The sequence below is a fragment of the Chaetomium globosum genome, genomic scaffold, assembly GCF_000143365.1.
Source record: "Chaetomium globosum CBS 148.51 scaffold_2 genomic scaffold, whole genome shotgun sequence".
NCBI classification, from domain to species: Eukaryota; Fungi; Ascomycota; class Sordariomycetes; order Sordariales; family Chaetomiaceae; genus Chaetomium; species Chaetomium globosum.
Window position 1 is genome coordinate 2418177 of NT_165977.1, and position 22004 is coordinate 2440180.

General features: G+C 56.7%; 7 protein-coding genes across 7 annotated transcripts in view; 3 read left to right on the top strand and 4 right to left on the bottom strand.

The window, feature by feature from the left end:
- The window catches only part of CHGG_02894 (uncharacterized protein), a gene marked incomplete at both ends in the record, with an annotated part of 2097 nt that extends 1288 nt beyond the window's left edge, over positions 1–809 (bottom strand). Inside the window, one exon of the mRNA XM_001229409.1 lies at positions 3–809. Coding sequence (XP_001229410.1) covers positions 3–809 — 807 coding nt within the window. The remainder of the gene's footprint in view (positions 1–2) is intronic.
- A 496-nt stretch (positions 810–1305) lies between these two features.
- CHGG_02895 (uncharacterized protein) lies at positions 1306–3610 on the bottom strand (the record flags this gene model as incomplete). Its single annotated transcript, XM_001229410.1, has 2 exons — positions 1306–2756; positions 2905–3610. 2 exons carry the CDS (start codon positions 3608–3610, stop codon positions 1306–1308), a joined length of 2157 nt encoding a protein of 718 aa, XP_001229411.1.
- Positions 3611–6089: 2479 nt separating this feature from the next.
- On the bottom strand, positions 6090–7437 carry CHGG_02896 (uncharacterized protein; the record flags this gene model as incomplete). Its single annotated transcript, XM_001229411.1, has 4 exons — positions 6090–6448; positions 6534–7137; positions 7260–7335; positions 7418–7437. 4 exons carry the CDS (start codon positions 7435–7437, stop codon positions 6090–6092), a joined length of 1059 nt encoding a protein of 352 aa, XP_001229412.1.
- An 872-nt stretch (positions 7438–8309) lies between these two features.
- CHGG_02897 (uncharacterized protein) lies at positions 8310–9120 on the bottom strand (the record flags this gene model as incomplete). The annotated part of the gene is made up of 5 exons (XM_001229412.1): positions 8310–8342; positions 8394–8572; positions 8641–8791; positions 8924–8953; positions 9019–9120. The coding sequence occupies 5 exons, from the start codon at positions 9118–9120 to the stop codon at positions 8310–8312; spliced, it is 495 nt and encodes a 164-aa protein (XP_001229413.1).
- Positions 9121–13056: 3936 nt separating this feature from the next.
- On the top strand, positions 13057–15303 carry CHGG_02898 (uncharacterized protein; the record flags this gene model as incomplete). Its single annotated transcript, XM_001229413.1, has 1 exon — positions 13057–15303. The coding sequence occupies one exon, from the start codon at positions 13057–13059 to the stop codon at positions 15301–15303; it is 2247 nt and encodes a 748-aa protein (XP_001229414.1).
- A 798-nt stretch (positions 15304–16101) lies between these two features.
- CHGG_02899 (GTP-binding protein sarA) lies at positions 16102–17345 on the top strand (the record flags this gene model as incomplete). Its single annotated transcript, XM_001229414.1, has 5 exons — positions 16102–16114; positions 16244–16387; positions 16476–16541; positions 16613–16943; positions 17333–17345. The coding sequence occupies 5 exons, from the start codon at positions 16102–16104 to the stop codon at positions 17343–17345; spliced, it is 567 nt and encodes a 188-aa protein (XP_001229415.1).
- Positions 17346–17981: 636 nt separating this feature from the next.
- On the top strand, positions 17982–20648 carry CHGG_02900 (uncharacterized protein; the record flags this gene model as incomplete). Its single annotated transcript, XM_001229415.1, has 2 exons — positions 17982–19038; positions 19141–20648. The coding sequence occupies 2 exons, from the start codon at positions 17982–17984 to the stop codon at positions 20646–20648; spliced, it is 2565 nt and encodes an 854-aa protein (XP_001229416.1).
- Positions 20649–22004: the final 1356 nt, after the last annotated feature.

Genomic DNA, 22004 nt, shown 5'->3' on the forward strand with positions numbered 1-22004 from the left:
ACGCTATCAAGCCAGCGCAAGACGGGCGGCAGCTTGGCCAGACGGGCCCGTTCCTGCTCGAGGTGAAGGCGTCGTTCGTCGGCTTCCTTGGCAGCACGCTCGGCTTCTCTCGCTGCTCGTCTGCGCTCTGCCTCCTTACGTTCTTGTTCCTTCTTCTCCGCTTCTTCACGCTCTAGCTGCTCCCGGCGCAAGCGTTCTTCCTCTTCCCGCTTCTTGCGTTCCTCTTCCTCTTTTTGCTTCCTCTCCTCCTCCTCTCTCCTCCTCCGCTCCGCCTCCTCCAGCTTCCGCTTTTGTTCCCGATGTACCCGTTGCTCTTCCTCGCGCTGTTTGCGTTCCTCTTCTTCAAGCCGACGTTGCTCCTCTTCTTCCTTCCGTTTCCGTTCCCGCTCTCGATCTTCCTCCTCCTTCCGTCGATGATCCTCTTCCTCGCGTTTCCGAGCTTGAACCGCAGCGAGCATCCCGTCTCTGCGCCGTTTTTCTTCCTCCTTCCGTTTCGTCTCACGCGATCGTGCCTCAAGCTCTGACTGCTTCCTCTGCTCCTCCTCTCGTTTGTCCTTTTGGAGCGAGTGCTTGGGCTCGGAGGTGTCCGTGACGGATGGGGCTGCGTCTGGCATCTCGACATCCGGGTCCTCAGACTTGACGTGAATGCTACCCTCGGAAGAGATGGACTTCCCGGATTCGCGGCGTCCATGGTGTAAGAGCGCCTCTGCTTTCTTCGCTTTTAGTGTGGGCCGACGATCTTCCTCATCCCGGGTCTTGGACGGAGGTCGAGGCCCCGCGGCTGAGCTGGACGTTGCGTCGCGAGGCATGGATGTTTTCAGAAGTCTATCATCGGACTGGCTAGACTTGGGCCGCTTTTCCTTCCCTTCAGCATCAAGCCGCCTCCATTAGATAGAAGCCTCGCTGCCATCCTTGTCAGAGTGCCCAGGGTGTGGCGGGGTGACACTGAACCTATGTCGCTTACCGATGGTGTCTGAGGCGGAGACGGATAATCGATCGCGAGATTCGTCTCTCTTCATAGCCATTGTCCTGTCGTGATACTTCTCGGTCATCTGCGCTTTGTCCGGCTCCTCCCGAGGACTGGACGGCTCCTTCATTGAAGAAGCAATGGAAGCTAGGCTGGGTCGCCGTTGCCTCTCCCGCTCTCCTTTAAGCTCTCGTCCCGAAACTAGCTTCCGTCTTGGCTTGGTTGTTTCACCCTCGGAAGATACAGCAGCCAGATCCGACTCCGCGCGCTTGACTTTGGCCACAGGTTTCCCGGCCGGTGACTGTTCTCGGTCCGGGATGGCGATCGTAGGAATACGGTCATCCTTCTTGGGCCGGCCCAGGGCCGCGTTTTGGTGACGTTTGGTCATCTTGGTGGGCGGTGAAAGAACTCGCTCGTCTTTTCTCTTTGGGGCTCGTTGAATGTTTCTCAGCCTCCATGGCGGGGCTGATGGCTTTCCTCTTGAAGGGTTTTGCGGATTCATCTCTCGACTCCAGCCTGCGCCTCGGCTCGCGGTCTACTTGTTCTCGCCTGCTGGGGGATCGATTTTTCGAAATCTCCTTGTGCGACTTTCTATGCTCGTCGTAGGCGTCCTTCAGCATGTGTTCTTCCTCCATCCAGTTCGGGCCCCGGCGCCTTCTCGCAATTTCGTGATAAGCCTCCCCTTTGATCCGACGGGTGGGGTCAAAATCGGTCTGGTCGAGAAGAAGCCGAACGACCTTGATGTTTTCCTGGCCAATCGCGGCCAGCATGGGGGTCGAGTGTTCGCTGTTCGGACTCGGGATAGGCGACGGGTCGGGGTTTGCCTTGCCCAAGGCGAGCAAGAGCTGCATGACGATGTCGTGGCCTCCTCTCGCGGCGGCAACCATGGATTCCGGATCGTCAAAGTTTTCCCTCACTTGCAAAATGCGCGTCACTGTCTCCTCGTCACCACGCGCAGCTGCCGAGCGAAGGGTCTTGTCGTCCATGGGCATATATAAAAGATGGTTGCTAGTCTTCGTCGCTCGGACGGTTCCGGCCCTCCTACCGGCGCCGGCGTGGATGGAGTTCGGTGCGCCGGGTGATCTCCTCGGACTGTCGGGGCCGTACGATGAGCGAGTATCCGCCATGTCCGTGTGATGCTCTTCCGAGGTTCGTCGCCGCTCGCCCATCTTTTGCTTGGCGTCGTTTAGGGCTCCTCTGATCTCATCGGCAAACTCAAGCTCGTCGTTCACCCGGTCGATGGGTTCTTGCCCGTACGCGTTGGCCTTGCGGGGGTTCACGCCGGCATCCAGAAGGATCTTGACCACGTCCAAGTGGCCGTTCTCCACGGCATCTAGCAGAGGGGTGTCCTTGTCATTGTTGACGCAGTCGAGATTGCAACCGGCTTCCACAAGCAACTTAACAATATCGTCGTAGCCATTAAGTGCAGCGATCTGTAGCGGTGTGTTGCCAGCATAGTCGGCGACGTTGATGTCGTCTGGACGGTCCTGTAGCCTAAGCTTTGCTGTGTCGTACTCACCCTTAGCGCAGGCTCTAGCAAGAAAGGTCTGGCCGTGGGCATCGAGATGCTTCTTGTGTGGCGCCATTTTAGCAGGGGAGACGGTGGAATCGGCGGTGGCGGGAGTCGCCAATCCGCGAAGTTTAGAGCTGCGCGGATGTGGGCTGCCGCTCGCCGATGAGTCGTCCGAGTGGTAGTCGGTCGACTGGAGCGGGGCCGGTACCCGCTTCTTCTTCTGGCTTAAACCATTCGAATGCGAGAGAAGTTGAGTCGAGGCGCTGCGGCGGTGAGCTCGAGGGTGCGGCGAGATGGACCTCGTCCGGATTTGGGGGGGGATTCTCAACGTGTGACTTTTGGGGAATGGTGGTGTAGGGACAGGGCGGTGTTTACGGGGAGGCGTCGAGACCAGAGCCCGAGGTGCGTTGGCGCCGAATCTTACGGCTCTCGGCCTCGTCTTCGGAGTCGGGCCTCGTCGCCTTGCGCTTGTGTGGTAACACTTTTTCGAGTGGTTTGCTTTTGTCTTTGGTCGAGGTTTTTGTCGAGTCCACAGGCGCTGTCTCAGAATCCGACCTTGAGTGGGCATTCGACAAACGGCGGCGTCGCTGGGGTTGGGGTGGAGATCCCGGCGCGGAGCTCAAGCCGCTAGAGCCGTCCTTGACCTTGGGCTTGTCCAAGTGTTTTTTCTTCTTACCGAGAATGGACGGTGTGGTGCCCTCGTTCGATCCGGCCCCGGTAACCAGCGTGGGCCTGTCCGGTTTTGGGGGGCGGTCGCCTTGGTCGCCCTTGTCACTGTCGCGCTCTTGCTTCATCAGAGAATGCTTGCGGTTCGCCAATGAAGGGAGGGCCTCGTCCGTGTCGCTCTTTTCGTGCTTGATGATCTTGCGTACTTTCGACGGCGAATGGCCATCTTTGCCCGGCAACACGATCGTCTCGGCATCCGAGTTCCCATCGGCGGCTCCATCATCATCGCTGGGGCGTGCACAAGATGCACTCGGCCTATCATCTCTATGAGGAAGCTCGGGTTTGGCGACGCTAGACAGCTTGGTTACGGCGGCGGGCTTTGGGTGATCGGAGTCGCTGCCTGGCCGCTTGGGAGAAGCGGCGGGCTTCGTTGGGGCGGGCTCGGCAGCATTCTGCGCATCCATGTCATTTATTTCGAAAAGCGACGACCGTTTTGCACCATCCTGGTCGCTGGGCCGTCGATACGTTGAATAAGGGGGGGTGCGCGGCGATGGATTTTGGGCGGGAGGAATGATGCGACAAAACAAGCCGAGGTCGAGGTGTGGTGATGGAGAGAAATGGAGACTCCGTTGGTGATGAGTGAGCCTGGCACAGACAACCTACCCAGACAACCCGCACAGCCTTCAAAGCGCGCTAGCAGCGACACGCAGAGAAAAGGACAGGGGGGCACAGTGGTGGGTGAAAGCGGGCGCGGCAGCGCACAAAGGCTGAAAAATAAGAGACCGAGTCACGAGGAGATTGATGGGGCGAGGGGACTGCAGAATGCAGGACACAGGGCGTGTCAAACAATATGCTGATGTGAATGATACAAGCCGCCGTTTAAGGAATGGCGATGGATTGCTGGTTGTCGATAGAAAAGTGATTTGTTGCTCGTGACTCGGGTCTCACCATGAATGGATGCTCGCTGGGCGGTTGCGCTCTTGGTCGAAGGCAAGAACGACAAGCCAGCGGAACTTGGTCGATTCCCAGATCAAAGTCTGATCGCCGCCCCCCCAATTGGCTGGCTAAGGATACGGTCGGCAACTTGACCCTTGTTCATTGCGTATCCTCAACGCGACAGTCGGGTTGGTTGCCTGCCCCAAGACGGCCGGAGCAAGCAATTTCATCGACCCAGCAGCTCCTGCCTAGGCCTACACAGGCCACCACAACCCCCTCCTGCATCGTGCGTGGGATGACGCGCGGGCAGCCTGCATCTTGGATCATATTCTTGACGCGTCGCAGAAACATGCAAGCAAGTTTCTTCCCACCGACTCCCTGATATTGACAGGGCTATACTATCAGACATTCACATATCTTTTGACTCTTTTTGTAAGGGGTGTTGTAGTTTTAGTTGACGCAAAAGCTGTTGCCGAAAATGAATGCATAGTTACGGCCTGTGATGCTTCGGCATGGTGTAGAGGCCTCAATCCGTACCGACACCAGGGAAAAAACTTGAGCACAATACCATCGTAGGTAAGGAGCTCGCTTTGGCCGAAAGAAGTTGAACTCTAAGGAAAGTAACTCGATACTAGTATAGTAAGTATCATGCTCAAGTTTTTTCTGTAGAGACCAACTAAGCCCTCAACACCCCGACATATCATCGCAAAGTGCAACTTTATATGCATTGTGATGGGACTCGACCTTAGGTATGCGATGGTATTGAAGTGGTTGCGCGAAGGATCGCAACCGTGGGGCAGGCAGGGCTGTCCAAAATACAGCCCCGGCTACAAGCACTGACCATGCAGGGTGGTATGACCCTAACCCTAGCTACGGATACAACATGGCAGTCACAGGCAAAGCCTGTGACATCTACATTCAGCCTCTGGTCTTTTTTGTTCAAGTAGTGGGGCAGCAGGGAAATTGGAGAGGGGCAAGGCTGGGTCCAGCTAGGCTATTGCAAACATGCCAGGCTCACAAGGCAAGAAGAATACAGGGATAGTTGGAACCCGCCCGGACGTCCAGGTTGCATTTGGTTGTATCTGCAACCGGCTGCTCCGCCCCTCCTCCACAGAACAGGGGACAGGATCATCAAGAACGGCAACGGCACACCCGAACAATCGAACTCCCTGGCCTGATGGATTCTCCTTCCTCGCCGTTCCATCTTCCGGCATCGCTCGAAGCCTGTAGGATAAATACGTTGCCACCAGCGGCGTACTACATCGCAGACTTCATTAGCGAGGAAGAGGAACAGGCCCTCCTCCACAAGGTAGCTCGGCACGCGTCGCATCCCAGGGACCCCAGCACCTATCTAACCGAAACATTGTGAAGGTTGAAACCGCACCCAAAGCAAGATGGAGACAGCTCACGCATCGTCGGCTGCAGACGTGGCCCTCAGATCTTGTCAAAGACACATTGCTCGATTCACGACCGCTGCCCGACTGGCTTGAAACCCCCATCGTCTCCCGCATCCTCTCGATTCCAATCGCAGACGGCGAGCCGAACTTGTTTGCAGACAGTCCGCACGGCCGACCGAACCATGTGCTCGTCAACGAATACCCCCCGAACACCGGCATCATGCCACACAAGGACGGTAGCGCCTATTATCCCGTGGTGTGCACTGTGAGTCTCGGCTCAAGTCTCTGTCTCAACCTGTACAAAAGTAAGGAGGATGGTGCTTTGGACCTGGAGCCGGTTTGGAGAATATTGCAAGAGCCGCGCAGCCTGTTGATTACGACGGCGGACCTCTACTCTGAATACCTCCACGGGATTGAGTCGATCTCAGCCGATGTGGACGTTTCGGAGCAGACCATCGCGAACTGGAGCCTCCTGCGTTCGCCACTCTTCCAAGACGGGCTCAACCAGCGGCAGACGCGCATCAGTCTCACATACCGCGATGTGGTCAAAGTCTCGAAGCTAGGAAGCAAGCTCGGCTCCATATTTGGGCGCTCTTGAGGCGCAACTCGTTCAAAAGACTAAGGGAATCATGTTCCATCTGTTCGCAACTGGGCCAATGCCGAATTTCTCAGCGTACCACTTGCGGGTTCCCGATGCCGTGACTCCCAGGTTGACCGCAACGAAAATGAGGGCGCACATCAGCGTCCGGTTACACCACACCCCACGGGGCGCCGTGGCGATGGCCATGGAGAGGTAGAGGAGACACTCGCAGGTGTAGTGCGGGCAGATGTAATGGTCAAACATGCCGCCTTCCGGTAATGAATACTTCTTCAGCCCAGCGAGGTGCTTGTGGCACCTATACTGGTTGACCCAGGCAAACAGGAATGTCGGGACGGCGACGCCCATCTTCATAAGAGACTGCGCATCATCTGTGTGACTCGTCAGGTTCAAGATAGCACCTGTACGACAGTCAGCAACCTGGCCTCACAATCTCTCGGAGTGAGAATGCCATACCCGATCCTTCCACCCAAACTGACACGCTGATGGAGAGGTAGAAGAGGAGGCCAAGCAACCAGTGTACAACCCACATGGTAGACTTTGATGGTTTGATGATGGTTAAATGCTCGAATACCCGCCTGGCCCCCTGGAGAAACATCATCAGCCAACCCAGCACCACCTGTCCCGATGTGGCGGACGGCTGCTGGGCAGCGGCCTGTCTAGACGCGATGAACCGTAACACAGCTCCGTCGCCAAGGTACTGAGCAAGCCAAAAGACAGAGCATGCCAAAGACACGACATAAAAGGCGCCGAACCATGAATGCGGCACCTGCGTCCACGACGTGATCATGTCAATGAGCGAAAGCAGCCGACCGCGGTCCGAAACATTCTTCGCCGGCGCATCTGCCGGTGAGGTCTGAGCTTTCCGGGCGCCGTAATTAACGAGAAGCGTCCTCGCGTCGCGCGGCATGACTGCTACTGCCAGCACGCCTCCGGCTGCGAGGAGGAAGATGGCCTGGCAGCATTGCGCGGGCGTGGTGCTGGATAGAAATACGAGGGACTGTTGCCAGAGATCGTCTGGCCCCATGGCGTATCGGCCGAGACGGACAAAGGATTCTCGCTACGTTTAGTTTTAGTTGATGTGGGTTAGAGTTAGAAGTTGCTGGTGTGTGATGATCAAAACACCGGGATTCTGACGAGATTGGACATCGACGCTGCCCGTCCCACTTGCCTCGGCCTCACCTTCTTCCGCACCGCGCGCAGCTTAGCGGCCTTGACTTCGCGTCGACTCAGCAATGGATGCAGAACGAGGGCGAATCTGTTGTCAGTGTTATGAGGTGATCAATAGCTCTATATATCAACTCAAATGCCGCCGACATTCCATCTCATGCTACAAGTACTGCGTATCACCCTTCGACATGGTCTGGTCCCACATCATCTGAAACATTGGCATCGTAGAAAGCAATAATATATCGTCAATCTGATCTATCGTGCTGTCCTCTGGCAATGGTGTTGCGACGAGATGAACCAACTTGTCTAAACTACCTCGTCTTGAACCAATGTGAGAGGGACCCTTTTTGAGATTTCGCCTCTTGCTCAGCCTCAGCCGCTAGCATCTCCCCTTCTCCTATCTTTTATTTTTTGGGTCCATCGATGCTCTTGTAAATATTTGATGGTCAATCCCCCGGGGGCGAGTCACGACATTTCAGTCGAGAGAACAGTAACAGCAATGCGTTCCAAGTGCGGTGACGACAACTTGTGTGAAGGCTGTTCATATGAATTTTAGTTTCTCCGCTCATCGTTTCATAACGGGGATACCACAGAAGCGGAGGATTTCGGTGAGGGCGGCCATTGACGGGGTTTTGAAGCAATATCCGGCCATGGACACTATATCAGCGGCCGTGGGTAGACCAGAAACATCGTGGGCTTTATTAAACAGAGCCAAACAGAGGGGAATTCGTTATCAAAACAGGCGAGGGAGGGGGAAGTGCTCGTCATATGATGGAAAGAGGAAGGTGGAGGAAGGGTGGAAAGAAGCTAGATGTCGCTCTGAGTCCAAGGAGTTTCTCACGCTGGGTGAATTTGAAGGTTGTGGTCGCCCAATCGGTAGGAATCCCTCGCCGTTTGTTCCCGTCACCTGAACATGGATAAGAGCGATAATTTCACACAAAGAGCCACAGGCACGACGATCGAGGTCAATAGCGGGCCTCAAAGCAGAGCGCTTCGAGATGCATCTCTTGGGCTAGGGAATCGTTGGTATACTACAGGGCGGGTTTATTGGCTTTTGTACATCTACTTCAGGTGAGCCTGGAGACTCTCGAGGACCTATGATTTGTTAGCAACCGGATCGACAGCATTTCTGCAACATAAACCCACCTCCAGCTCAATCTTCGCCTCAGCAATATCTTGCTCACTGCCGCTGCCATTCGCAACCTTTTGCGCCTCGGAAATCTGGGCACGGACAGCGTCGGCGCTGAAGTCCTCCAGCGGGAACCCCTCGACGGCGTTGATGCTCAGGGCCGAGTTGGGCTGGACGACGGCGAAACCACCGGAAACTGCAATGTCATGTGTAAGCCACAAGCCTTCCTCCTCCTCCATATCGGGGCTCCGTGTCGGGACGTACGGAAGAAACGCTTGCTGCCGCTCTCCTCGATGACCTCAACGATACCGGCCTTCAGCTGCTCAATCGACGGGACGTGGTTGGCGAGGACACCCATCTCACCGGACTCGGCGGGGATGTTGACCTGGACGGCATCCTGGGACTTGTAGATGGACTAGATGAATGCGGGAATAAACAATCAGCTGGAGGGAACGTCGCATTGGTTGGTCACAGTCGGTCTCGTGTCTCATCGCGTAGGCCGCGGCCACATCATCGTCTGGGAATTGAGGTGTTCGGGGCACCATACCTGGTGGGGTAGCGACAAGCTGAGCTTGATCTATCAAAAAATGTTAGAGGGAGCTATTCACATAGCAGCAGGGTCTAACAACGCGGGGGGCGCACCTTGTCCGAGACGGCCTCAGCATAACCTCTGCGCTGCAGGGGAGCGCGAATGGCGGCGGGGCGCGCCCGGAGAGCCGCACGAGCAATGCGGAGGGAGTTCATGGTGGTTGCGGTCTCAATTGCAATGCAGAGCGTCGGCGAGGCCACTGTCGTTCGTCGTCAGAGCAGATTTGGCCGCGGACCCAAATTCGCTTAGCCGGGATTGTCCGGAGAGCTCAGGCGGAAGAATGTTTGTGCGCTATGGATGCTTTGCCAAGAATGAGAAATGCACATGGCGGGGTCTACTCCCCGTTTTCCGCAACCAAGACGGGTTAATGCTGAATTACTGATAGACGCATACAATATGCCGAAAACCAGAGAAATCGTCCTTGCGAGTCGGCTGCGGTCAGGTCTCGCATTTCGCAGGTCTCACAGGTCTCACAAGTCTCACATGTCGGTTCCTCCGTTGCCGTGCATTGCATCGGTGCGCTTGCGCTTGCGCACACTACCAAGCCACTTCTGCATTTTTGGAGCTCACCGCAGCAGCTGGAGGCCGCCTCCAGCCGCTGTGCTGCGTGATTCAGCGCCTGGTGATTCACCAGACACGCCACAGACCAGTGGCCGTCCTTAATCCCTCATGGATGGGCTGAATGCCTTTGGATTCGTGGGGAGATGCAGACCGAATTTCGAAGTTTCCCGGTTTCTTTGCCTTTGCTGTCTGCTGTGTTCGCCTGAACCCATGGCCGAATCAGGCCACGATCGGCCTTGGTGCTGCGGTCTCCCTTTACCATTGGTCGTTGTTCCCATGACTGTCGATGACTCTCCAGAGGCTTGAGATTCGCAGGTTTCTAGAAATCATCTTCCACTCACCAGGTCACGAAGTTTCAGGACTTTGAGTCGGAAACGCAGCACACCACTTGGCGCCGATCAACGGTGAAACGGCCCAAGGTGGCCGGCTTCGGCAACGGGCCTCCGGGGTCCTCTGTCGAAGCCCTTTCAGACGACGGAAGCCAAAACCATGGGCGGTGAGCGGGGATAACTTGTCGCTTTCACGTGTCCCCTTGTGGATGTGGCCAAGCCGCAACCGTTTCTTTGTGTCTCGTAATCGGTAACAGCCGACGTCGACGAAGGCTATCTGATTTTCACCGATTTGTACCAAGCATAAGAGAATCGCCAAGTGTGGAAATCGCCTTATGTTGGTGGAGCCTCCGTCATGCTCCCTGGGCTTCTTGGTTTACACAGTATCTATGGCTGGGTAAACACTCACTGGAGTGCAAGCTGATCTAAGGAGTATTTCCTCACTCGGATTCTCTTCTGGAATCATGGGTTCCGGGTCGGCTCTCACATGGCGACTCAGATCCCAAGCCTAATGAGCCGAACTTGCGGCCACGGTGGGCTCCAGCACGTCCAGCAACCACTAGCTGAGCTGTTAGAAGTTCAGGTATCGAAGCATACGAAGCGGACGAAGCGACTTGCGCTTCGGCTTGCCATATGGAGGGTAGCTTCGCTGCAAAACAAACGCATGGCGAGCATCCCACGCCACGAGACCGCGTTGAATGCGGGGTCGTCTGGCTTTGTTTCATTCCCTTGCCTGCCCACCACGGCGATCGCGGGGCCTGACCAGTCGGACCCTGGCGCGAGATTGTGTCCGAAAGAGGTTCGTTGGATGCGACATGAGCCGGTCCTTCGTTCGGGGGCCCAACATGTTCGAATGATCAACCACCCAACCCAGCGCTGCGCAAATGGGCGAGGAGGTGAGGCACCTTTTGCGACGCGCGACTTGGCGAGCGACACGGATTGCCAATCGTTGACACATGCAACGAGAGTTTTGAGAACATGGCCATTCCGGTCAAAGATCGTTAGCAATAGTATTGCCCTGGGCTCCAGCCCCCCGAATGCCCAGTTACTTGGCTCCTTGGGTTGCTTCTGATGCGGGACGGCGGGTATCATCGCCGGGCAACAACACCCGCCTCCCACAGACGGGGCGAGCAATCAGCATACCCGAATGCACGGGCAACAGGATGTTGTTGGGTCATCATCAAACTGGTGGAGATTCGGAGCATTCTTCCTCCTGCACGACGTGGGATTGCAGGCGAATGGATCTGCCCGCTTTTCGGAGGCCACTGGAACATTTGTGGGACAGCAGCGACCAGGACGCGATTTCATTCGGAGCAGGAAACCGAAAGCGTCCCTAACCCTGAGGTACTTGCACGGTAACGTCAGGGTGAGCCCTCGCATACGGGACCCTTGTATTTTACATAGGCAATACGTTCGTACAGGTTGCTTCCGACCCGAATTCCTGGTCTTGGCGAGCGTTCCACGACATATTCGAGAGTCAGACCCATCAGCCAACTGCAAGCCTCCTGCAGGTCAGCCCGTCGCTAATGCCTGTTTTGTCTCTGACTGGCTTGCAGATTGCAGGGACCATTTGGACAGTGGAGCTTGCATCCTGCACAATTTCGACGTCTGCAATTCGACGCCCCAACATTGTCCACGGTAGCTTGATGGTCGTTCCCCTTCAACAACAACGGGCAACCGCGAGGAGATGGACTCGTGAGTTAGCCGGGTGGATTCCCATCAAACGAACGAATTGTTGGATATCCACACTTTGATTCTGAATATCCTGGATTTCGGTTGTTCCTCCGAAAGAACGGTTGGTTGGTCTGTGCAGCTCAGATCAGTTCCCAAGTTGGTGAAAATGGAAACGTTACCCTAGGAGGCGTCAGGGATCGGAGGGTGGAAACGGCAAAAGAAAAACGCGAATGAACACATTCACAGAATGGTCGATGCGCCAGAAAGATGGAATTCCCGTTATTTGCCGACATTTTGTCAAGGGTCCACAAGCTGCGGTCTCGGGACAAACCCGCGCCTCTTGACATCCTCATTGGTGTCACAGCCACTGCTGGGCACCTGCAAACATCTGATGATCTCAAATACCAAGTACCTTGGCTCAGGGCTTACCCAAGAGCCGAGTCTTCTGCCGGCGCTGTTGACGGTGAATGAAGGCCGATGACGGGAGGCGTAGATATGCACAAAACGTGAACAAAGAGACAAGAAATCCCAAATCCTGTTACGATAGGTTCTCCTGTCTCCCGGGTTTTGATTTACGATTGAGACAGCGGCCATTTGCTCTTTTCTTTTCAAGAGATTGGAACAAAGTCCTGCGTAAAACTTGACCAATTTGCTGATGGAGATTCGGCGGGCGACGCGACGGTGACCTCAGCGCTAACAAATTCCCTGCCAAGAAGGGACGTTTTCTCAGTGGCCCACCCACACAAGTCCCGCTCATTACAACCTCAATTGCCAATTCTGACCGCCACCCCACGACTGCCCACTCGCCAGCCCACTCGCCATCTCATCGCCAAGTGTTGCGCTTCGGCTCCCCTGGGGCCCTCTTTTGTGGCCAAGGTTGCGCCCTGCATCCCCTCTCCCTGTCACGGCCTGTCCTTTCATCGGGTCCTTGGGGGTGGCACAAACGCACTCTCAAAGAGCCAAGCTTAACCCTGAGGGACTCCGCTGATCTAAAAACCTGATATTTTGCCGCATTTATTCCTACCACAAGACTGCCCGCGCTGCAACCTTTTGTGTGTCTGTGTTCCTCTCACCTAACCCAACGTGACGACCCCTCCAAAACGAAAAAACATCCGACATTGTCTCAATTCGACGTCATTCCACCTATCACTGAGGCCAACCTTACCCCGACCGAACACCACAGCCTAACTGGGTCGACGGCCCACGGCCCTCTCTTGTTACAAACCATCAAACGACCCGGCCCTATCACTCCCGCTCAGACAATCCGTGATGGCTTTGCGCTTATAGCAATACGGTCCTTAGGGACACCATCTTGCACACTGATTGCAAGCCTGTCGTCAGAAGACTGCAATCAACTCAAAACTTTCGAGCCTCGTCCTCCACGGGCGGACACCAAACCAACTTTCATCAACGAAACATCACGCCCACATTTCGAGCCTACCCGTTTTGAAGCTGGCGAGACACACCCGCTCACCTTCCAACACTTCATCGATCAGCGACTAGGCGGCCGTACGGCTTTCTACCAAGATGGAGCACTACACACCTCGAGACCACCCCACATCAAACGTGCTGGCGTGGACCACCACAAACTCCGCCAACGTAGAACCGTCGGTAGAGGAAGAGACCGGGGCAGAAACCGATGAACCACCGGAACGGGTGGCGCCCATATCGCTTACCTCTCCTTTTTTCCAACGAACACCAATCCGGCGCAGCAGCGAGCAACACGAGTCGCTCTTGACTAAGGCCTTGCAGAGCCAGTCAGATGATGACGACTCGGAAGTCCATCCCCCCTCTCATAGGCGGCGGTCCGTCACAAGCAATACCAGCTTTGCCTCCACCGCCGATTTCACCTGTGCCACGGGTATCACCACCCCAGCCCGCACAAGCTCACCGAGCCCTCGTCTCCCCAATGTTGGCTTCGCCCCCATAACCGTCGTGGCGGCAAGGGACGCGTTGCAAAACAAGGGATCTGATGTGTCTGCGCTGGCGAAAAAGCGGTGCATCTCGTTTGCTTGCGCGGCCAAGCCGAAACTCGATGAGAAGATGGCGATGCTCCCCCCACCTAGGCCCGTCCGAGCCGAGGCGAACGCGGAAGGGGCGGCGAAGAAGAGATCCATCAAGTTTGCTTGCCCGCCGCAGCCGCAAAAGGCCAGGGATGCGCAGCAGCTCGACATGCGGCCGCGGACCCCCGTACCGCGAGGGATCCCCAACACACCCAAGGACTCGCCAACTCTCGACAAAAAACGTTCTTCATCCACGGTCCGCGCTGTTCGCTCTCCGACTTCCCGCAGGACACCGGGTAGCCCCGTCGCCTTTCGGAAGAAGGGGTGGATCTCGGCGGGTGCCGGGGAAATGGAAAGCGACTGCGTACGATTTCACGAGTTTGCCAGCGGCGAGCCGCAGGAGGATGATTGGATGCGGCGCGACCCCACTTCCCTGAAGCCTAAACTTACCATTGACGACACGCTCGTGAAGGAGAATGCCATTCGGAAGTTGGGGAAGGAAGCAGAAGAGGAGGCGGAGTTGGAAGAAGATGAGATTGACGACGAGGAGGATGAGGAAGTCGATGATGCAGACCTCATCGATGATGAGGATGAGGATGACGAGGATGGATCTCGGGATGAGGACGATGATGAGGATGACGACCAAGACGAGGATGATGAGGATGACGAGGACGAGGAAGGTCAAGACGATGCTGATACCGAACTCGCCTGGGCATCCGAGGCTTCTGACGGGTACAAGACAGACAATGAGACTGGGTTCGCCGAGTCCGATGATGAGGATGACGACCTAGTGCTGTGGACCACCCGCATTGGCCACTACGCGTCGCTATCTGGTGCTCTTTCGGCAACCCGCCGGCTATCGCAGGGCGAGAAATCTGATTCGTCCACGTCGTCCGGCCAAAAGTCGAGCCAGTCCCGCAGAAAGAAGCGCTCGAAGACACGGCCCGTTGCTTTCCGGTCGGTGACTCCGGAACTGCCTGACAGCACTGATTTCGTCTGCGGCACCTTGGATGAGGACAGACCATTGGAGGAAGCGTACATTTCGTGTGTCGAGGCACGCCGGCGAGGCCGGCAACAGGTGATCCCTCAGGACATCGATCCCAGCTTTCCGACCTCGGAGCCCGAGGACGAGGGCGACGAGTTGCACAGGAAGGGATACGGCGAGAGCGAGGACCATCTTTGGTTGCATGGCGAGCTGGAGGATCTTGACCACGAACGCGACCGCAGGGGTCGCAAGAAGAAAGGGAGTGTGCCGTCTCCCAAGAGATTCCGTTCGCCCCCGCCGAAGCGGCGGCCGTCGCCGGCGCCCAAGGCTCGCGGTCGATCTCCTCGGAAGCTTTCTGACCAGCGGCCTCCCCGGCTACGATCCCCTCCTCCGCTCGCGGCATCCAAGACACCCGTCATCTCCCCGCTACACGAGAACGAAGCTGTTGCTTTCAAGTCCTTGGCATTCCAGCCTGGCGTGACGCACACCAAGTCGCTCCCCAGGCGGGCATCGGGCTTGTTCCCTCATCTCAAGGCCCGCAAGTCGAAGAGCGGTACGGCTCCGAAAGATACGCATGTCCGCGGCGCGATCGACATCGTTAAAGGCCTTGAGCAGAAGCGGTTGCGGCGGAAGGAGAAGTTTTGCCAAAAGTATTACAACCGGGCACGGAAGGAAAAGGCGCAGACCAAGCGGCCGCCTCCTGGACAGGGCGCGTCGCGCATGAGGGAACTGGGCCTGATCATGGCGGGTAAAATTGGGCAAGGTAATTATGTACTTTCCATCTGAGACGGCGGGGCGGCTACTCTGATCGGCATTCATATTGCGGGCATACCCAGGACATGCATCTGACGGTTGGGCGGCATTCATGACTTTACGAGGCTGGACGGACTGCATTTATTTCGCTGTTTTCTTTCAAGATGACCATGGTGGCATACTCTATTTTTGCATATACTTTTTTGTTGTTTTTATATTATTCGGCTGTAATCATTCTTGATTAGAGGCGAGACTGCGCTGCAATTGAGATGGTGCAATCAAGTCCATTTGCACAATTCCAAATACATATTTTGTTGCACCTAACTCTGCACAATGTCGTGAACTTCACTTGGGGGCAGGAGTACGAAGTAAACCTTCAGGGGTTTGTTCTGAGCGATGAAGTGGCGACCCAGGGGAGAAAAAAAGAACATGGCCACAGAGGGAAGGCTCGGATCAATTCCGGTTGGTGTGAGGCCTGATATTTCAGGTGCTTCTCAACAACCAGCTCGGGCGAGGTTCCGATCCGTTGGTGCATTCGGTCCGGGTGGCCAATGCGCCTTGCTGGCCAATTCCTGCTTCCTGCCAGCTCCCGGTGATTCGAGCATCTTGACGAACACATTTCCACAACCTTGGACTCCATCCTCCACCACAACGCTCGATATCAAGACTGTATTTGCAGTCACTACAATTCCATTTGGAGAAACCACCCCCGCATACATTCCTTCACCGTCGACAACCAAAACTGGGACAGCGATAGGAGATCGACTGCTAACGCCGACGACCGAACACCGCCATGTGGATCATCAACTGGTGTAAGTATTCACCATCATTATGTCAACTATTGGTTCGCGTCTGGCCCCATGATATCCGGAGGGCGATGGTTTCATCGTGGACGACGCACTGGGCCAATTCCCGGCCGGGAAAAAATACACGATGAGGTGAACTTTGGTTGCTGACCCCGACACTTGGCTAGTTTACGACGTCCTGTCGTCGCTGGGCCTGCTGAACAAACACGCCAAGCTGCTGTTCCTGGGCCTCGACAATGCCGGAAAGACGACACTGCTCCACATGCTGAAGAACGACCGCGTCGCGATCCTGCAGCCGACCCTGCATCCGAGTGCGTCCCCCCTCCCCCCCCCTAGATACACACGCGACACGGTACGGACGGGAAGGATATGAGATGGGCTAACACTAGCGTGGCATAGCCTCGGAGGAACTGTCGATTGGCAACGTGAGGTTCACGACCTTTGATTTGGGCGGTCATCAGCAAGGTGTGTTACAGTTACCCCCTATCCCCCCCTGGTTGTTAGGATTCCCCGTCTAACCGCGGCTTTCCGCACAGCCCGTCGTCTCTGGAAGGACTACTTCCCCGAGGTCAACGGCGTCGTCTTCCTGGTCGACGCCAAGGACCACGAGCGCTTCCCCGAGGCCAAGGCGGAGCTGGACGCGCTCCTGTCGATGGAGGAACTGTCCAAGGTGCCCTTCGTGGTCCTGGGCAACAAGATTGACCACCCGGACGCCGTCTCGGAGGACGAGCTCCGCCACCAGCTGGGCATGTACCAGACGACGGGCAAGGGCAAGGTGCCGCTCGAGGGCATCCGGCCCATCGAGGTGTTCATGTGCTCGGTGGTTATGAGGCAGGGGTATGGAGACGGCATCCGTTGGCTGTCTCAGTACGTGTAGAAAGCCGCTTGGGAACGGGGGGCGTTAATGGGGGTGCTGACGGGGAAGAGAGCGGCCGGTGGCGGGAGTGGAGCGGAGCGGGGGTCGGCAGAACGAGGGCAAGTCTGTTAGGGACCAAGAATAGAATCCGAGACTTTGCGCGCAGCACTTTGGTGTTGGCAGGCAGGGCTGGCGTGGATTGGGTCGTGCGTATCTTTTGCGCAGCACAGGGGCGCGGTTCAGAGGGGTATTCTTACTACTACTACATCTAGTCTGCTCTACGACACGATATGACTCGGCAATTATACCTTGTGTTTGTCCTTTAATCTGTGCCGTGCCGAGGAAGAAGGGTTGTCGGAATTTCACATGATACCTTATAAGAGATACTAATATTTCCTAGCTTCGGCAATTAGGCGTGGGTTCAGCAAGGTACCTAGGCAATTTCGAAGTAAATGCATTATTCGTTGTATCCGTAAGCATGTCAGGTAGGAACCTGGAAGGTACTGAGTTCTCGGTCTCTGACAAGCGACCGCTCACTTGCCCGAGCCGCAGTGGAAACTTCTGGCTTGAATGGATGTTCCTGCCGCGGCACATCTCGTTGTGCCAATGCAGCATTGATGGGCAGGGTTCTGCAGCTTTGCGGGGCCCACTCAGTACCTCCTTTCCCTCCAAAAACCCTGGGAGAACGCTGAAGACTGGCAACCAAGCGACGTCATTCCGCTTGCCCCAAACCCGCGACACTTCAGCTCCGGAGCCTTGCTCAGAGTTCGGTGGAATCGCCGTGAACATGTCACACATTTCAGATGGCCATAGCCCATATACAAAATAATTACCCCAGCCAAGACCAACCCGTGGAGTTATCATATTCACCCCTTGCCAGTCAAATTACTTACTTTTCTGCCACGATTGCTATTCCGGGACTGCAATTCAAAAACAGAAACATTCAACGACACCTGCCATTCTCGAGCTGAATCGGGAATTGTTCTATTTTATTATGTGTTAAGAGCGAGAGTCGGACGGCTTTAAGAGAGAGAAAGAAAACACTCAGTATGGCGGGACCGGGATATGACCGGGTCGATTCCAAAGACGACGAACCCCCCAACATCCAAATACCGTCCCGCACCTACGGCTTCCCACCAGAAGCCTTCGACTGGAGCCGCCTCCCAGATTTTGATACCAACTTTCTCCCCCCGGAACATGTCGAAGCTTTTATCCAGGCCCTTTCGGCGCCAGACCCGATCCCCCCAACCCCCGACGGCGGCGCCACCGGTTCCTCCTCGTACCGTCTAAACAGCCCGGCATGGCATCGGGGCTCAACGACCAGCTTCGATCTCGACTTGGCCAGACGTCCCGAATCCTCGGGCGTGGGCTTCCACGATGAGGACCGCACCGCGAGGGACAGCCCAGCCGGCGCCGCCACAGCAGCAGCAGCCGGCGTGGCCACCCCCGGACCACCACTAAGCCGTCGAGCCAGCTCCAACAGCCTCTTCATCTCCGCACGGAACGACTGGGCGCCCATCTCCCAAAGGCGGGTAGCCCGCGCCAAGACCGCGCCGCAGTCGTCATCACGAAACGACAAGAAAAAGAAGCGCGCCCGCTCCAAGGACGAGACCCGCGAGGGGTATCTGTACCCGCTGCTCAAGTGGCCGCTGCTCGGCGTCGTCACCTGCTGGCTCGTGGGCCTCTCGGTCGTGCACGTCCTCGCCCGCCTGTACATCACCGTCTACGAGCGGTACTGGGCCTGGCGCGGCGAGCGGGGGCGTCTGCGCCGTGCCATGCGCGCCACGGCACGCTACAGCGACTGGGTCGCTGCCGCCCGCCGCATGGACGACTTCTTGGGGAATGATAGCTGGAAGGTGGATGACGCGTTCGCCTACTACGATAACAAGACGGTGAGGCGCGTGTTGGCGGAGATGAGGCGATCTCGGCGCCGCGCGGAGGAGGCGGGCGGGAGGGACACGGAGCAGGGCAGGGAGGCGATTGAGGATCTGAAGGTACTGATCGAAGCGTGCGTCAAGAATAACTTTGCGGGCATAGAGAATCCGAGACTGTATAGCCAGACATATTATGGGACGAAGAATCTGGTGCAGAATTTTATTGATGAAGGTGAGTGTTGGTTGGCTAGCTGGTTATTTTCCTTAGGGTCGTCCCCTTTTAGATGGCTATTCAGGGGCTCGGGCTGATTGCTAACACGGGACGCGGACACAGTCGAACGAAGCCTCAAGTTCCTCGTCGAAACCGAGAGACTCTCAAAGGAGGAGAAACGCGTCATGTTCAAGGGCATCTGTGCCAACTACGGCCGCACGGCACTATGCTTATCCGGGGGCGCAACCTTTGCCTACTACCACTTCGGCGTCGTGAAGGCGCTACTCGAAGAGGATTATCTCCCCGACATCATCACAGGCACGAGCGGCGGGGCGTTGGTAGCGGCTCTCGTAGCCACGCGCACCAACGAAGAGCTCAAGGAGCTGCTCATCCCCGCGCTCGCCTGCCGCATCACGGCGTGCCGCGAGCCCATCAGCGTCTGGTTCCGGCGCTGGTGGGCGACGGGGGCGCGCTTCGACTCGGTCGACTGGGCGCGCCAGTGCGCCTGGTGGACGCGCGGGTCGCTCACCTTCCGCGAGGCCTACGAGCGCACGGGGCGCATCCTCAACGTCTCGTGCGTGCCCGCCGACCAGCACTCCCCCACCATCCTCTGCAACTACCTCACCAGCCCGGACTGCGTCATCTGGTCCGCCGTGCTGGCCTCCGCCGCCGTGCCGGGCATCCTCAACCCGGTCGTCCTCCTCATGAAAACCCGCTCCGGCCAACTCCTCCCCTACTCCTTCGGGCACAAATGGAAGGACGGCTCCCTGCGCACCGACATCCCCATCAAGGCCCTCAACCTCCAGTTCAACGTCAACTTCACCATCGTCAGCCAGGTCAACCCGCACATCAACCTCTTCTTCTTCTCCTCGCGCGGGTCCGTCGGCCAGCCCGTCACCCACCGCCGCGGCCGCGGCTGGCGCGGCGGCTACCTCGGCACCGTCCTCGTCCAGTTCACCAAGCTCGACCTCACCAAGTGGCTACGCGTGCTGCGCAGCCTGGAACTGCTGCCGCGGCCCCTCGGCCAGGACTGGAGCCTGCTGTGGCTGCAGGACTTTGGCGGCACGGTCACCGTTTGGCCCCGCTGTCTGCTGTCGGACTTTGCGCGCATCCTGAGTGACCCCGACCCGGCGCGCTTGGCGCGCATGATCCATGAGGGCCAACAGAGCGCGTTTCCGAAGTTGAGGTTTGTGGCGAATCGGCTGAGGGTGGAGAGGTTGGTGGAGAGGGGGCGGCGCGAGAATAGGCGTGGGGGTGGGCTTGGTGATGGGGGGGTTGGTAGCAGTGGTGGTGCTGGTGGTGGTGCTGGTGGTGGTCAGGCTGAGGCTGTTGCGGGCCAGGCGGCGGGGCCGGGGACGGGGCAACGGAGACCGAGCTTTGAGAGTATACTCAGTGAGGACGATTTGAGGAGTTTGTTGAAGAAGCGTAGGGTGGAGAGGGGTGGGATTGGCAGCGGCGAGACGGAGTCGGAGGACGAGACGTCGGATTTGGATGCCGATTTCTACGAGGGCATCACCTATGATGGTGGGGATGATGATGCCGGGCTGGAGTTTGGGGCGGCGGGGATGAGACAGCCTGGTGTTGCCACGCCGGCGGGGTTGGGCGGTGTTGAAAGGGGAGATTTGAGTTGAGCGTCTTTTTTTTTTTGTTATTGTTTTGGAGGTGGGGGTGAGGTGATCAGGTAGAAGGTACCGGAGCGTCGTTATGGTGTGTGTGGTTGGCAGGCTAGGCAGTACTACATACATACACAGGCAGACGATTGATTGCATAGAATAAGGGGTGGGTGATGATATACCTTGGTCGAACTCGGCTACAGTCCTCACAATACACTCATAACCCAAACATGTTACCCTTTGACTGCATCGAGAACACGACGGACAGGCTGTTTCCTCACTATCAACCTGTCCTTTTATAGCCCTGTTATGCTTGACATACCACTTCTCTGTTCAGTCTTTCGGTTCATAACGCGATATGAAAGGTTTTGGTCGAGAGAATGCGAGCCGGATCTCATGAGGCTCCTGGAATGCATCACAGATCTGTCACAAGGCTGTACCAGATTTTGAATGAGTGGCTCAGTGCCCAGACTACGAGCGGTGCGTGTGGCACATGCCATGTTGTCAAGTCACTTACATCGATCGGTATGCAAGTAGATATGTAACTACGTACCTATCTTAGTAGGTGACAGTTGGCGGAGCATGGCTGTCGCCCGACATCAAACCCACAATGAGCAAGTAGGTCGTGTAACCACACTGGGCTGTATGTATGTACTACTTCGTACTTAGACCCCTATTTTTCTATTTTTGGGTTTATTGTTTTGTGACAAGTAACATGGCACCGCCATAATGGCTCTGAAGCCCACACCGTGATGTTTCCCCTGGATTTGTACCCGCCTCCGAACACACTAAAATCAACCAGTACGACCTCGATGCCAGACTTCGTGATCCCACCAATCTTGCACAACGCTCAGCCACCTCGGCACATTACTTTGGGGGCCGTGTTGCTGGGTCGGGGCGGCGGCGATGAGGGATTGTAAAAAGGGCGAAGGGGTTAAGGGGCGAAAGAAGCAAGGTGAGAGGGGCAAGGGGGTAAGGGGGTGTTGATAAGGGGTAACCAAGGGGGTATGAGGTAAGGCGGGAGGGAAGTTTTCGTCGGTTCATCCGTTGAAGGAGGTGCCTCCTCCGCGGGCAAGCGTCTGAACGGTGGTTGTTGTCGTGGCCGATGTGCCCAAGGCGTCCAAAACGACGTCATGGAGAGAGGGATCGACCGGGCCGCAACAGCGCAACCGAGTCTCATGATGATGCACAAATTTACAGGTCACCCCGTTCCCGTCACAGGGTCCTGTTGTTTACCAATGGCGACGATGTAAAAACTATGGCACGCCGTTCTTCGGAATGCCCTCCCTCATCCCCAAAACCGATGAGGCAGAGGGACTTGAGGGATTGGCCGGTGGCTGGGCCGGGACTTTGTAGTTTAGCCGCAACGCCAGC